This window comes from Lissotriton helveticus, chromosome 11, assembly GCF_964261635.1.
Source record: "Lissotriton helveticus chromosome 11, aLisHel1.1, whole genome shotgun sequence".
NCBI classification, from domain to species: domain Eukaryota; kingdom Metazoa; phylum Chordata; class Amphibia; order Caudata; family Salamandridae; genus Lissotriton; species Lissotriton helveticus.
The window spans coordinates 151538947-151554300 of NC_136072.1; the positions used below are offsets into that span (position 1 = coordinate 151538947).

At 46.2% G+C, this 15354-nt stretch overlaps 1 protein-coding gene across 2 annotated transcripts in view; it reads right to left on the bottom strand.

The window, feature by feature from the left end:
- The window catches only part of ZBBX (zinc finger B-box domain containing), a 509107-nt gene that overhangs the window by 334497 nt on the left and 159256 nt on the right, over positions 1–15354 (bottom strand). For both annotated transcript variants that reach the window (XM_078665923.1, XM_078665922.1), the window contains one exon: positions 7875–8039. In XM_078665923.1, the coding sequence (XP_078522049.1) occupies positions 7875–8039 (165 nt within the window). The remainder of the gene's footprint in view (positions 1–7874; positions 8040–15354) is intronic.

A 15354-nucleotide genomic window follows, 5' to 3' on the forward strand; every position in this document is an offset into this window, starting at 1 on the left:
CGGGCCCATAGACATTTCCTAGTGACAAGCATCACATTATTCCAATAATCCCAATAACAAAATACATAACTTACATGTCAATCCTTTTTCGGTATAAACAGGCAGGCAACGGGGAGGCGGGTGGGTCAGTGAGGAATCCACAGGCAGATATTGTACACGCCAGAAAAAGCTTTACCAAAGGTAAGTAACTTGTTCTTCCGATGGATACCTCACCTTTTGAATTGAATCCCCAATCAGTCCCATTCCTGGGGGAGGGTGCCTGCCTGCTTATAACAAAAAATCCTGCAGCACAGAACGTGCAAAATGGCCGTCCCTCCTCACCTCTGAGTCTAAGCAATAATCCTTAGCAAAACTGTGGAGGGAGGCCCAAGTTGCAGCCTTGCAAATGTCTACAACAGTGACACCTCTAGCTAAAGCTGAAGAAGACTTAGCTCTGGTGGAATGAGCTTGAATACCTTCAGGAGGCTCCTTCTTGGCCAAGGCATAGCAGATCTTGATACAGAGGATGATCCAACTGGACATGGTTCTTTTGTCGATCTCTCTCCACACCACCTAACAAATTTGGCCCACCTACCAGAATAGACACATTTGAGTTTAGGAGTAGTACAGTTAGGACTCCTAACTTTAGGACTCCTAAATGCCTCCTGTGAATACCGAAAGTCTTAAAGTTAAGACTTACCGCACTCCCTGCATGGCTTAAAACCAGACTTCCTTGCAGACATTGTCGAGAGAAACAAGAGAAACAGAGGAAAACAGCAAGAAATACAAAGTTACTACGGAGAGTCCCAAAGAAACCGCTGGCGCGGAAAAAAGGGAACTGATGCCATCACGCCGACGAGGCCCTATTATGGATCCAGTGACGTCAGCGGGGTCGCGAGCGGAGTCGTACCCTCTGTGACGTCGTCCATGACCTCGCTGGCGTGGAGAGCTACAAAAGTTTCCGATTGGCTGCTGCGAAGGGGATATTCACAAGGTGAGGAATCCACTGGCAGATGTATCCATCAGAATAGACACATTTGGTGGAGTGTCTCCTGGCCGATACAATAACATCCACCACATCCGGCGGGAGAGAGAAAGAGTACAGGTTGCCCAGTTCAAACTCCAGGCATTAAGGTGTAGGCTCTGGAGGTGGGGGTGTAGAACCTGGCCCTGCGACTGCGAGAGTAGGTCTGCCCTGAGTGGGAGAAGGAGCGGGTGTGCGATGAAGGTAAAAGAGGTGTACCACACCTTTCTAGGCCAATCCTGGGTGATTAATAGGACTTGGGCCCTGTCTTGGCGAATCTTCCTCAGATCCCGGAGAATCAAGGGTATGGGAGGAAACGCGTAAAGATGTGAACACAAATCTAACTGAAACACATCCCCCAAGGCTCCCCCATCGGATACTGGAGACTGCAGAAGGACGGGCAGTGCGCATTCTCGTGAGTGGCAAACAGGTCTGACCGAGGAAACCCCCACATCCTGAAAATGTGATGTGATGGACCACCTCTGCATGGAGACACCACTCGTGTTTGGCTGAGTACTGCCAACTGAGACGGTCTGCATGCACATTCAGCCCTCCGGCCAGATAATTAACAATCACACAAATCTGATGGTCCTGAGTCAAGGACCAGAGTCGCAGAGCTTCTCTACAGAGATGATACGACCCTACTCCTCCCTGCTTGTGGATGTACCACATCACAGTACCGTTGTCCGTCAGGACCTGAATAGACTGACCGTGAAGGGAGGGAAGAAAGGTCTTGAGAGCCAAACGTATCGCCCGCGATTCTAGAAGATTGATGTGAAATAATCTTTCATTTGGAGACCAAAGGACTTTGACCTCCAGATACCTCAGATGAGCTCCCCACCCTAGAGTGGAGGCATCCGTTATCACTGTGGCCATGATTAGAATGGCTCCCTTGAGACAGGTTGTACGAGACACTCAACCATAACAGCTCCACTGCAGTGTCTCTGTAGCTTCTGACCACCTCCTTGAGATCTCTGTTGTGTTGCAAACACTGCCTGCGGAGGCACCACTGGAGGGCACTAATGTGCCAGCGTGCATGGTTCACCAACAGTATACAGGAAGCGAAAAGACCGAGAAGGGTTAAGACCTTCAGGACTGGAACAACTGCGTCATTGTGAAAAAGTGGACTCATAGCCTGGATGACTTGAATCCTCTACAGAGGCAGGAAGGCAGGACTTACTGTAGTGTCCTGTACAGCCCCTATGAACAGGTTGCACTAAGAGGGCACCAGGGGATATTTGGGTACATTTATCAAAAAACCCAAGTCGAACAACAGAAGCGTTGTTACTTGCAAATGATGCAGCCCCATCTCTGCCGACTTTGCTTTGAGCAGCCAGTCATCCAGATAGGGAAAAACAGGAATCCGCGACCTTCTGAGATGTGCTGCTACCACCGCCATCACCTTTGTGAAGACCTGAGGTGCGGAAGTAAGACCAAACAGAAGGACCGCAAACTGGTAGTGTTGAGACCCACCGTAAAACGGAGATACTTCTGATGTGACTTCAGGATGGGAATGTGAAAATACGCATCCTGCAAATCGATCGACACCATCCAGTCTTCCTGCTGCAAAGCTAGAAGAACCTGAGCTAGGGTCAACATCTTGAACTTCTCCTGCTTGAGGTAAAAATTCAAGATCCTTATGTCTAGGATAGGCCTCAACCGGCCATCCGGAATCAAGAAGTACCGGGAGTAGCATCCCGGACCCCTTTCCTGCTCCGGAACCACCTCTATCGCACCTTTCTATCGCACCCTTCTGCAGCAAAGATAGAACTTCCTGCTGGTGAGGGGAAAAAGAAGGGGGAAACTCCCAGAAGGGTAGGGCATACCCATTCTCCACCAGATTCAACACCCAGAGATCTAAAGTAACAGTCCTCCAATTTTGTAGAAAATGGGACACCCGTCCACCCACTGAACCAAAATTCTCTAGGATGGATGAGATAGAGCTGCTTCCCTGCCGTACCAGTTAGAGGGGTAAGAGAAAAGGTGGCGAAGACTTGCTGCCGAGCTGTGCCTCGCAGACAATCTCTGCCTTTTCCCCTGTATGACCTGTAAAGAGGGTTAGTCTTTTGCTGCTGTTGAGACTGTTGCTGCGTGGCTCGAAAGGATGAAGTCCTGCCCAAACCGCGAAACCTGCAATATCCAAGATCCCTGGACTGGGACTGAAGGCCCAACGATCTTGAAGTGGCTCTGTTATCTTTAAAGCACTGTAGTGCAGTGTCCATTTTGGAGCCAAAGAGCCGAGAACGGTCAAAAGGCAAGTCCAATAGGATAGCTTGTATGTCAGGCGAAAACCCAGACCCACTTAGCCAAGCGTGCTCGTCATTGCAACAGAGGAACCTTTTATCCTAGCAACAGAGTCGGCAGTATCCAGGACCGATTGAATGACCTGACAGGCCGCAGCTTGAGTGTCAGAAAGTACGGTGTCAGCGCAATGGCCCTGAACCTCTTCCGGAAGTTTTGGGAGTACCTTCCTTGCCGAGTCCATCGGAACATGGGTATAGCACAGGCATGTCACATTTGTTGATTTAAGAGCCATACTAGCCGAAGAAAATACTTTCTTTGCTGAGTGCTAGATGGGAATGAGCCTTGAGACTGTTTAGAGGTTCACGACGCCTGAACTACCAAACTCTCAGGAGATGTGTGGATTGAAAGAAAAGCAGGATATCCCAGGGAAATCTTATACCTCCTCGCAACAGCCCTGGACACCGCAGGAGCAGTCACTGGTTTTAGCCATACCTCCAAGATTGGCTCAGTCAAAGCCTCATTAAACGGAAGCTGGAATGGAAATGGAAAGTACCTCTGTTAAAATGTTCGACTTAAGTTCTGCAGTAGGCAATGGGAAATCCAGCAGGTCCGCTGCCTTCCTTATCACAGAATAATATCAACACATCTCCTGCATTGGAAGGCCTTTCGGTGAGGAGAGCTCCTGTTAGAAATGGGAATCTCTAGTTGGCACTGGCTGGCGCCACTGTCCAAATAGGGACCCTTCTTCCAAAGTCAGGGCAAATGGGTCACCCCTTTTGATAATCCCTGCTCAATCCTGTGGTAACGTAGCACGAGCAGTTTGGTCTACTCTCGTCTTAGCTGCCGCATCCCGCACAGGTTTAGCAAAGAAAGATTCAAAGGTTCAGAATTAGGCGGGGGCTCAGCGGCAGCAGTTCTCTCTGAGCTGCAGCGGCCCATACAGGTTCAGCAAGGAAAGATTCAAAGGTTCAGAATTAGGCGGGTGCCCAGCGGCGGCAGTTCTCTCTGAGCTGCAGCGGCCCACACAGGTTCAGCAAAAGTTCCAGACGATGCCCAGTCCGCGGCCCTTACAGTAGAACTAGACGCTCCGGATTACTCGACGAGGGCCTCACCTGCAAGCAGAACTCCTCGCACGGGAATTCCAACGGCTGACTGGGTGAAGTCTAATGTCCCTGAGACTTCAGCAGGAGGATCCCTTGATTTGGGCTCTCGGGTAGTTTCTTTGCCAAGATGGGTTAAAGTTGCAAAGTCTTTTTCTCTGTTCACTCGGACAAAGTCTCGTCTTGACGTCCAGAAGGAACACACTTGACCAAAGTTCCAGCGCAGCATTTTATACCTAAAAAGTCTTTGTTCTCTAAGGTTGCAAATCACTAACTTCAGTCAGAACCAGATCGGTGGGGTCGGGGAGCACTTGGTTTACGAGGCCACATCCTGCCCTTTCAAAATGAGGGGGGTCTGCTATCAGACACCCAGTGGGAGGTGGAGCCATCATTCACCTTGTCAGGCACGACCCTGCTTGGATCAAAGAGTCACCCCTCCCCACGCTTGGAATACCAATCCACCTCTCCAGCCAGGTCTGACCCAGCTGGCCCTGCTGCTCCCAAACCAGCTGGCCAATACGCAAACTTGCAACAGCCCGCAGTAAAGCTTTAAACAAGAAGCTATCGCGTTTTCAGGAAAGGCATTTCACAACATATAATACCTAAACGGTCCTCACTAAAAGGTGGCCCTTGCCGGCCTGATCATAAACATATCAAACTTGTAGTGCCTGTCGGGGTCCTAGGCCCAACTAGGAGGATAGAAAGTAATCCTTAGCAACACAGGCTATACTAATGTAAGCGTCAGAGTTATCCTAATTCACACAGTCATTTATATACATGGAGCAATTGCGCTGTGGCATTGAGTAGCAGTGGCATGGCACTCAGAACATCTATATCCAGCCAACATACAAGACAGGAAGAGTCGCAGGGGAAGGGAGACCAACGCCAGTGATGCCAGGTCCAACAGCTCCCATTCTGAAGATGTGTCCAAGCCATTAGCCTTCTGCAGGCCCTCAAACTCTTGCACAGGGTCAACAATTTCACCCTCTTCAGCCTCATCCTGCTGCTCTTGATACTCCTCCTCTTCCATCAGCCTTTGTGCTTCTCTTCTGGATCTCATCTTTTGGACCGGTGTCGGCGGTGCCAGAAGCGGCGCTGGTGACTTCAGAACCAGTGTCGATGGAAGCTCCACTGGAATAGTAGAAGACACCGGACAAGGTAATGTCAGCACCGGACCTGAGCCAGACGGCGCCTGGGGAAGATTCGTCCAACGGCAGTCTTCCCTCCAGGGACTGCACCGTCGTTGAGAACCTCGGCGTCTGGAGAGGCCAACCTCCTGGAACCTTTGACATAAAAGGCATGAGAGGTGCCTAAGAGAAGTGGGGTAGCAAGCCTTTAAGAGAGCAGGCAAGCGGACCTATGCGGCCAACTGGCACAACAGCAGGGTTAAACGCTCTGACAAACACGCCAAACATCGCAATAAGGGAATGCGATGAATCCGTACCTGGAACTAGAAAGGTTGGATATCATGGATCTGATACAGCTAATTCTGAGACCGCTCGAGGAGGCTCGAGGAGCCAGCTGCGGTGCCGGAGACCCTGGAACCGGGGATGGAGTGGCCGGCGTTGAAGGCGACGCTTCTCTTGGAGCCGGTGAGACTCTCCGAGACAGAGACTGGGCCAGAGTCACCTGAGGAGAAGGGGAAGTAGAGACTTTATCCTTGCAGTGACGTCGGAGAACCGGAGACCCCAACTTTAGTGTTTCATCCTTTGATGATCGAAGTGGAGATCCATGGCGGCGCTTGTTCTTAGGTTTCGTCAACAACTTCGAGGTAAGCAGAGTCGGTGACTTGGACCTCGACCTCCTTCGGCCCCTTTTCTGCTTTTCATGCGCCTACATAACAAACACCCCTCGATGTTGTGGTCCAATGAGAAGCACCATAAACAATCTTCATGGGGGCAGTAATCGACATATGACACTCACATTCCCAACATGGCTTAAAACCGGACTTCTTTTGGGTAGCCATGATCGCTGCTACAATTACACAAAGTACTTGCAACAAAGAAACTCCCAGAAAAACAGCTATGCGTTGACGGTGCTTTTAAAAAAGGGAACTGCCATCAGCACGCCAATGATGTCTTCTTATGGCTCTGATTACGTCACCTGCACTCACGTGCAAAGCCGTTCCATTGTGACGTCCTCGTCGACATGGGAGAGCTATGGAGAAAAGTTTCTGTGGAATGCTGCACAAGGGGTTTTCAAAAGGTGAGGAATACACAGGCAGATGTATCCATCAGAAAATTAGGCTGGGCAGAGTTTCACTCCCGAGATCCTCATCCAAGAATCTCTGGAGTGGTCACTACCTGTGAGCAGATAAGCCGATACAAATTCAAGAAGTATTTGCTGCTGTGATGTCAAATTTCCTCCATGCAGCTCCAGAAACAAAGAAAAACCTCGGAAGAAGACAAGAGTGGTGGGCCTGTCGCTGCTGTCCCTTGTGGGCGGGGTTCATCTTCCATCTTGCATTCGCCATTCTTATAAATAAATAAATAAATGTATGTGAGCAGCTTAGGGTTACATTAACAACAGATGCACCCCTAATGTTCAGTAATCATTTACTATGCACACACATTTTGATGACTGCAACCAAAATTGCCAAAATCATACGTTTGATATCATTCCTAGTGCACACACACAAAATAAAGGGGCCCGGTTTACAACCCCAAAGCCCATGTACATAATTTCTGTAGGTCAGTAGGCAGCTTCCTGAATGTAGCTACTGCATTCCAAAAATTATAAAATGCTGCAACCAGCCAGGACCTATGTAGAGGTAGTCAAGAAGAGCAATCATCTTGAGACTACAGGATGTGGAACAATGGAGTGTTTCTCGTCTCAAGTCACATCAAAGGGCTGTTCCCTGAACAACTCCATTTTGAGGTTTGAGGTCTATCAGAATTAGGAGCCTCCCAGGCAGTTAGCAAAAAGACTGGGGAACTTTCAGGGACAAAAAGATAGTGGGTTACTACAGCTGCACAGGTTGAAGCGCGGTAATATAATTGTTGCCATCACACTGAAAGGCAGCTTTAGAGGAAGCTCTATATAATGCTGGTACACAGAACTGAAATTAATTTGTTTTAATAGAAAGCTAATCCATGTATGAGGACACCATCACATATTAGTGTGACAACAGTTGCTTTATATACAATATTGCAGCCTGGGAGTAAGAGTAGTCTGGGGTTGAGACAAAACTAGAAGCAAGATAAAAGAAAAAGCAAGTGACATTTTGAGCATAATCACAAAAAAATGCACATATACACCCTTTGAATCTGCCCAATGTACACAATTTTTATTATCACTAATAATAAGTTGGTGGGGTTACTAATAAGCACTTTAGTAGATGCAGGTGTAATAGTCAGATTACATATATTTCTCCAAGTGCTGTGCTAACGCGTCACAGTCCTTACTGAGGAGCTTTGGTTCCCCATAGAAACAGGAAGCAGGCATGCTTGTTACTAACATTTATTCACAGTAATGCAGTTTTAAATCAAGTTTGAATCACAATGATCCACCAATGCTTATAAACTTACCTCAGCACTGTATGATATGTCAAACCCAGGGGAAGTATTGTTCTTAGACAGTAGTAGGCTGTTGCTTGGATCTTTGTTTGTGTCTTGCTTCATCATCCTACTGAGATCAATGTCTTTTTTGAATTGCTGAGCCACCTCTAATTTGCCAATAGCCATATATTTTCCCTGTCAGTGACATATGAAAATAAATGTAATATTAGGTCTTCCCTAGTAATTACATAAAACAATTGATATTTGCCAAGGTTACAAATGCATTAATTCTGAGCTTTACATTCACAACACTTTAACAAAAAAGCCTATTGTTGATTTAGGGACACTTTTAAAATGTGTCGGGACTGGAGCACAGCCATAATAAACTAAACTGAAGGATCTCTCGCCACACAAACTCTGTGGCTCCTCTTCCTGAGTGGCATGGTGAGCAAAAACAATGAATTTTCCCCAGATCTGTGGCTGGAGGTGAATGTTTGACAATGTTCAGCATTCCGTCTATCATCTTTTCGTGTTGGGTTAGAATCAGGGCATCTGAATAATGGAGTGTAGCTTGTCGGTCCGTTCTCCCCAGCACCCTCCTCCCACATTGGCAACCCATGAGCTGGAGTTTCATAGACTACTGGAACTCTGAATCACAGTGATGGCTATCCCATCCTGAATAGGTCAGGATATCTATTACTGATTTTAACTTCTTGGGACCACCAGGCAAAGCATGGAGGTCCTGGATAGAAAAATGTGAAATAGTTTTTTGTTGGAAAGCAAAAGAGAATGCTGAGCGGGCCAAAAAAGATGCCAGCACATTCAGAAAATCCGCTAAGCAGTTGAATGAATTCGCCGCACAGCGATCCCTCCCAGGGAGAGAGGGATCTCTGGTATGTGGTCCGCCTTCAAGGAGGCCTGGGTCTCTGCTGGCATATGCTGACCTGCGGGCCTGGCAGACAAAGGGGCTGATTATGAGTCTGGCGGTCTAAGGACCGCCAGACTCACAGGGGAGCGGTGGTGGTAGTCTCGCCACCTCTCTATTACAAGATGGGCAGTAGGACCAGCATGGCCCTGCTGCAGCCGCCAGGGAACCGCCATTCCCTGGTGGCGTTGGGGAGGTGTAGAAGAAGCCATATGCTTGGCGGGACCATCGCGGTCCTGCCAAGCATATTAGAAGTTTCCTCTCCGCTAAGGTTAACATGGCGGTTCCTCCTTCATGTAATCCCTGGGGGAGTGGAAACAAAGGGGGCCCTTACAGGGTCCCCTGGTGCCTCTGAGCCCTGTGGTTGCACACAGGAAGGCACAACATGTGCCCCCCTCTGTGCATGCACACCAGTTCCTGCACAGCATGGACATTTCAGTCCATGTCGTGCAGGAACTGTTTTTGGTATTCTCATTGCGGTGCCAGTTTTTAGATGTGCCTCTGTGGAAACGCCAAAAAAAAGCCAGCAGACAGGAGGGTGGGCGGACTCACTATGGGTTTGATGGTGAGGCGGCCGCCAAAATCCTAATTTGACCCTATGTTGCTGTCCTCACAATTAAATACAACAAAAGGTGCACCATACATCAATCGTATCATTTTCATGAAAGATAGACAGAAAGAACAATGTGATATCCAAGGTACATGCAAATCTTCTTTTTATTTTAATTTAATTTTTTCAAGGTTCATATGTAAAAGGTAAGTACAACAGATAACAGCCAATATGTTTCGTCCAGACTACTGGACTTCTTCAGGGCAAGAAGCAAAAGACGAAGTCAAAACTGGTAGTGCTTATTCAATTGTCCGTCCCGAATTCAAGGCGGTAAACTAACTTAGCGCATCAGCTTTCTTCCTATCTTTTTCTGCATCTAGTTTTTTGTACAAATTTTCCTAAACTCTAATGTTGTTTTTGGAAACAGAGAGCAGGATTTATGAAGCTTTTTAACTAACTGAGCTAGTGGAGAATAGAGAAAAGTGTTTTTGTATATGTCACCTTAAAAAGTGTTCTCCATCCGGTGGTGTTAAATGGCCAGGTGCTCAGTACCTGAACTTCTTTATACTGAAAGTGAGGGTGCCTAAACTTCTTAGCAGGGGTGCTTTACTTTTAATAGGAGAGCACCTGCACTACTCTGTAGCAAACAGTTGCTCTGGGATACAGAGTACCCACACTTTTATATTTACATTTCAAGCACTGTTTTCCAGTAGAAATAATGATCTGCGCCAACCTGGCATCAGTGCCCCCAAGCTCCAGGCCCTTCCGGCACTGTAAATAGATGGTGGGGCACCTGGCCTTAAAGCTCCTGACTGAGAATGGACCGTGGGGGTGAACTTTGCACGTGAGCCCTCTCAAGTTTTGTTATGCCACTACCTGGTGTGATAGCTAGTGCAGATCCTGAGGGGGGGGGTCAAAGATGTTACAATGAGGCAAGACAGAAATGTGAAGCACAGCACTAAAAATTGGGGGAAGAACTCGGATATCAATCCTCAGAGTACAGAGAAAGGAATGAGACAGACATTGAGTTGTAACAATACTTAATGAAGAAGTATGGTATTAGACCCAAGTTTACAAGATGAAACCTCCAAACTTGAGAAATAAGCCTGCACAGTATTAAAACAAGTCTGTCATTCAAAGTGGAAGAGGTATTAAACAATAAAGTGGGCAGATATGTCATCATAATAGGAAAAAATAGAGGGCATATACGTGACTCTAGTTGTATATGCTGAACTAAACAAGAAGTTTCTCCTATCCCACAAGGGAATTCGTAAAGAGAAAATGGTGGAAGATCGGCCATATCAGCATTTAAAGTCATTCTCCTATGTTAGTTGCCCCAGTCAAATAACCATGTAGCAAGCCTTGGCTGGTTTCACACACTGAGGCAAAGAAGAAGGATAAACTAGATGATTCCATGATTACATGTCACCAAGGCCAAAGTTCTCTGATTCTTTAATTTCGTTCAACACCCTAATGCATTTAGGGAGATGTATTCCTGAAACACTTCAGCGGATCCAGTTGAACACACAGAACTAGAAAACGTGCAAAAGAAATACATAGATATGGAGAACAACTTCCTTTGGTGACATGTAGCTATCTGAGAATCCTAGCTACAGTTCACTGTCATTGAAGGAACTTTATTGTGGAGGTTTATTTATTATCATTGCAGAGTAGAAACTGTCAACATTTTGACAAGGCTGGCCATGCACTTGTGAGCAACCATGTGTTTTATGACTCTTGTTAGCCGACACCTTCATTGATCTAACATAGCAAGGGACAGAATCAGGTTGGACTGCCTGCTGAACTAAAACAAAATTTAGTTTTTTATGTTGATCTGGATATCAATGAAGGTTGACACCTCCCTTTACCATTATGAGCTGCAAGGTTACGGTCTATTTGTTTTTCAACTGCTGCGACTATATTTACAGCAGAGTCGCAGGATGATACATGTTAAGTTTTTTCTGCCAAACAGAAATGGTACTGCTACTAAAAGCTTAAGCTAAGCCACTTTTTTCGATATGATTCCTTTCGAAAGTCACCAAAAGACGCTGGGCCCGATTCACAGAACTAACTCAAGACAAAATCCTAAACTTACTACTTTTGGTATTCACAGAAGTTAGGATTTTGTCTTAAGTTTGTCTTAAAACAGACCTAAGACAGACTTAAGACAAAATCCTAACTTAAGTCAGTCTTAAGTCTGTCTTAAGTCTGTCTTAAGACAAACTTAAGACAAAATCCTAACTTCTGTGAATACCAAAAGTAGTAAGTTTAGGATTTTGTCTTAAGTTACTTCTGCGAATCGGGCCCGCTATTTCTGAGCAGACATCATCTATAAACTCTGCAGACTGGTTTTAAGACTAATAAAACAGTTCTCCAGTGCTGGACCAATTTAATTGAGTTTCTGTCAATAAATTAACTTGGGTCAGGTTTTTCTGTTATGCAGAAGTTTTTTTTATTAATGTTGCCCTACCTTTCGGAGAGAGTTTTACCAACTATTTTATTTAATTTTCAGAGTTAACAAAATATATAGCACCATCAAATACAATTATCTATCTAGTAAATCGCAGATCAGTCATTGCAGTTGTCACGTTGATCCCATTAAACTAAGACCATAATATTGTCGCCAATTTTCTCACATCCTGGTGTGTTTTTTGGGGGCAATGATATACTGAGAAACAAATTTAACAACTACTATCACCACAGAAAGTTTAGATCTGCTACTGGTCTCTTTCTGAACTGTCCGTCTTTTTGAAATGTTCACCTTTGCAATCATGCCTTCAGCATTTAAGCATCACACCGAAAATAGTGAAGCTTGCAGGCTATCTTGTTTTTGCTCAATCTATTAGAAGGAACCTGATGTGCCTTAAGAAGCTCAGTTTTGAGAGAATAAAGCCTCCCACGGTGGTACAGAATTTTCGCATATCTTCCGACCTGAAACAGACTCCTTAATCTGTGCATAGAATGTGGGACTCCCTCAACATAGATTATGTCATGTACTTCAGATTGCAACTCTAATCTCTGTAAGTATTGCAACTTTGTTAACCCCTTGGATGCTATGGACAGAAGAGTTCCGTCCTCAGCCACAGTGCGCATCTGCTGACGACGGAACCGTTCTGTCCTAGCACCCACCCATGAGGGAAGCGTTGGGGTTCTCCCTGTGGGCCACCCTTTTTTAACCCCCCACCAGGGATGGCAGAGGAAGTGCTTCCGCTGCCACCCCCTTCTCCCCCATGGCGATCTGATGACATCATTAAGTGCAGCCGGGGACGCGCTGGAAGCCATTTGCTTCTAGTGCATACAGGGAATGAACTTTTTTTGGTAAGTTCCTCTCTAGGGGTGGGGGTGTGGGGTTCTTACAGGAATATAGACTTTCCCCCCAGCATCTGTATAGAGTGGATTCCTGTTCCACAATCGTGGGAGGGACCGTGACCGTGGAGCAGAAATCCTCCCACTAGTCCACCAGGCTTTGTTTTTTCCGCATTTTTGGGGCGCGACCCATTAGGCAAGGGTCGCACCCTTGAGATCAAGTTCGGCCCACGTTTTGCCCCACCTCTCTGCGGGGGCTGATTGTCATTTTTAGGCCGATCAGCCCCCAAGGGGGGGAAGAGTTACACCCACTAGAAGCAAGGGATTGTTTTTATTATAATGATTACCGGGAGCAACCCTCTAAAAGGGCAGATCAGGCGTTTTTAGGATGATTAGCCATCTGGGGAGGAAGAACCCCCACTAGACACCAGGGATTGTAGTCCCAATAATTATCACCCTAAATCGGTCTTCCACCCCCTGCAAATTGTGTGGAGAAAGTAATGAATGTACAGCTTGCTCAAGTTATCCAAGCCAATTGACTGTTGGATCCTACACAATTTGGGTTCCAACCTGACCATAGCTCAGAGACTGCCCTGATTAAGGCCACAGGGGAGATAAGGGCTGTGATGGATAGGGGTGGTTCTGCAGCCTGTATTCTCCATGACTTATCAGCAGCATTTGGTATGGTCGACCACAAGCTGCTGATCAAGCGGCTAGGAAATCTAGGAATCGGTGATAAAGCCCTGGCCTTACTAACCTTGTTCTTATCAGACAGAGTGCAAACTGTCACCCTTGAACAGTTTGAATCTCCCCCTTTTCTCGTTCTTGTGCGGTTCCACAGGGATCCTCGCTTAGTTCGACTGTATTCAATGAATATATGACAGAGTTGGCTACTCAGATTAAAACGTTTGGCTTCTTCCTTACCCCCTATGCAGACAACACACAAATTGTTGAGTCACAGCTTTCAACAATGAGGAGAGCAGTTCATGGATGAGCAAGCATTATTTAAAGCTTAATTCAGAAAAAAACAAGGTGGTGCAGTTTGGAAGCCTCTCTCAGGCTTGGGCCCATTTCTGGTGGCCAGAGGAATTAGGCTCTCTTACCACCCCAGTGATTAAGGCCAAGAACCTAGTTGGTCAAATTGAAAACAGGCTGAATTTTGGAAACCAAGTTAATGCCACTGTCTCCTCTTTGTTCTTCACTCTTAGGATGATCAATAAAATGTGTCCTTTTCTTCCAGCCAGTGCTAAAAAGACTGTCATCACTGCCTTAGTTCTCTCAAAGTTAGGCTATTGCAATGGACTCTGTGTGTACATGCAGAACAACATCTAAATAGACTACAGACTGTACAGAATGCGTCAGCTAGACTGCTATTAGGGATTCACAAATCTCATTCTGTCTCTAAAGAAATCTATAGGTTACAATGGCTTTCTTTTAAAAGTCATATTAAATTCAAGGCCTTCTGCATCGCCTACAAGGCCTTGCACAGTACTGGTCTAGAACGTCTGATGCATGTCTTTAATTGGTACCATCCCAACAGACGCCAGCGCTCCTCTGGGAGCAAGAAAATGGTGGTTCCCAAATTCTGTAAAATGAATTGGGGAGGCAGAAGTTTAATTACAGGGATGACCAAGCTCTGGAACGGTCTTCCTTCTTATATTAGAGCTCTGCCCTCTCTGAGCTCCTTTAGGAAGGAGCTTAAAATGTGGCTGTTTAATAATTATGGTTAAGTTCCAGTCGTGTTCGAGTGATATTGCACCAAGACACCTCAGGGTATACAAGTGCTCAATACATTTTGTTAACATAACATAACATCCTCATCCGAGGACAGTAAAAGTGGATGACAAGCCTCTCAAAGATCTTGTCCTGCCCTGGGTGACCCTCCAAGGAAACGTCATGAGCCAGCTCCAGTAGGAATGCACTGTAGGACTGCAGGACCACCAACACTAGGGTTGCAGCAGGCTCAAGAACCTTAGGCTCCCAATAAATGTATTAATTTATTTATTTATTTATGCAATTTGTTGAGCGCGAACAATTGCCCAAGGGCGTCTCGGCGCTGCGGATGAGGCAGAAAAGAGGGAAGCGGGGATTGGGTTACTGGTTGAAGAGCCATGTCTTTATTTTTCTTCTGAAAATGGTCAGAGTGGGGGCGGACCTAACGTCCGGTTCAAGGGAATTCCAGAGTTTTGCCGTTGATATGTGGAAACTACGATCGCCCCATGCGACAGTTCTGGTGCGTGGGACTATCATGGTGAAATTGTTCATTGAACGGAGTGATCGTTTGGGGACATGAAATGTGAAAGGGTGAATGAGAAAACGCGGGCCTTGTTTGTGCGAGGCTTTGTAGGCGATGCAGAGCGCCTTAAACCTTATCCTATTTTTGACTGTTAGCCAATGATAGTTTTTTATGGTGTCAGCAATGGGTTTGAATTTAGGGGTGCCGGAAAGCAGTCTGGCCGCGGTGTTTTGTATAGATTGTAACCTTTTAATGACCTTGTTTTGGGCATTAACCAAAAGTCCGTTACAATAATTCACTGAGGACATGACAAATGAGGTGACCAAGGTTTTGCCAGAGTTGAGGGGAAGGAATGAGAGAATCTTTTTTATGGCTTTAAGTTTGAAAAACGATGATGAGACAATGGAGTTAACATGAGCTGAGTTTGTGGTCTATGAGTATTCCTAGGTTTTTGACCTTGGTGGCAGGGAGGGGGGGAGGGCCTAGATTGGTG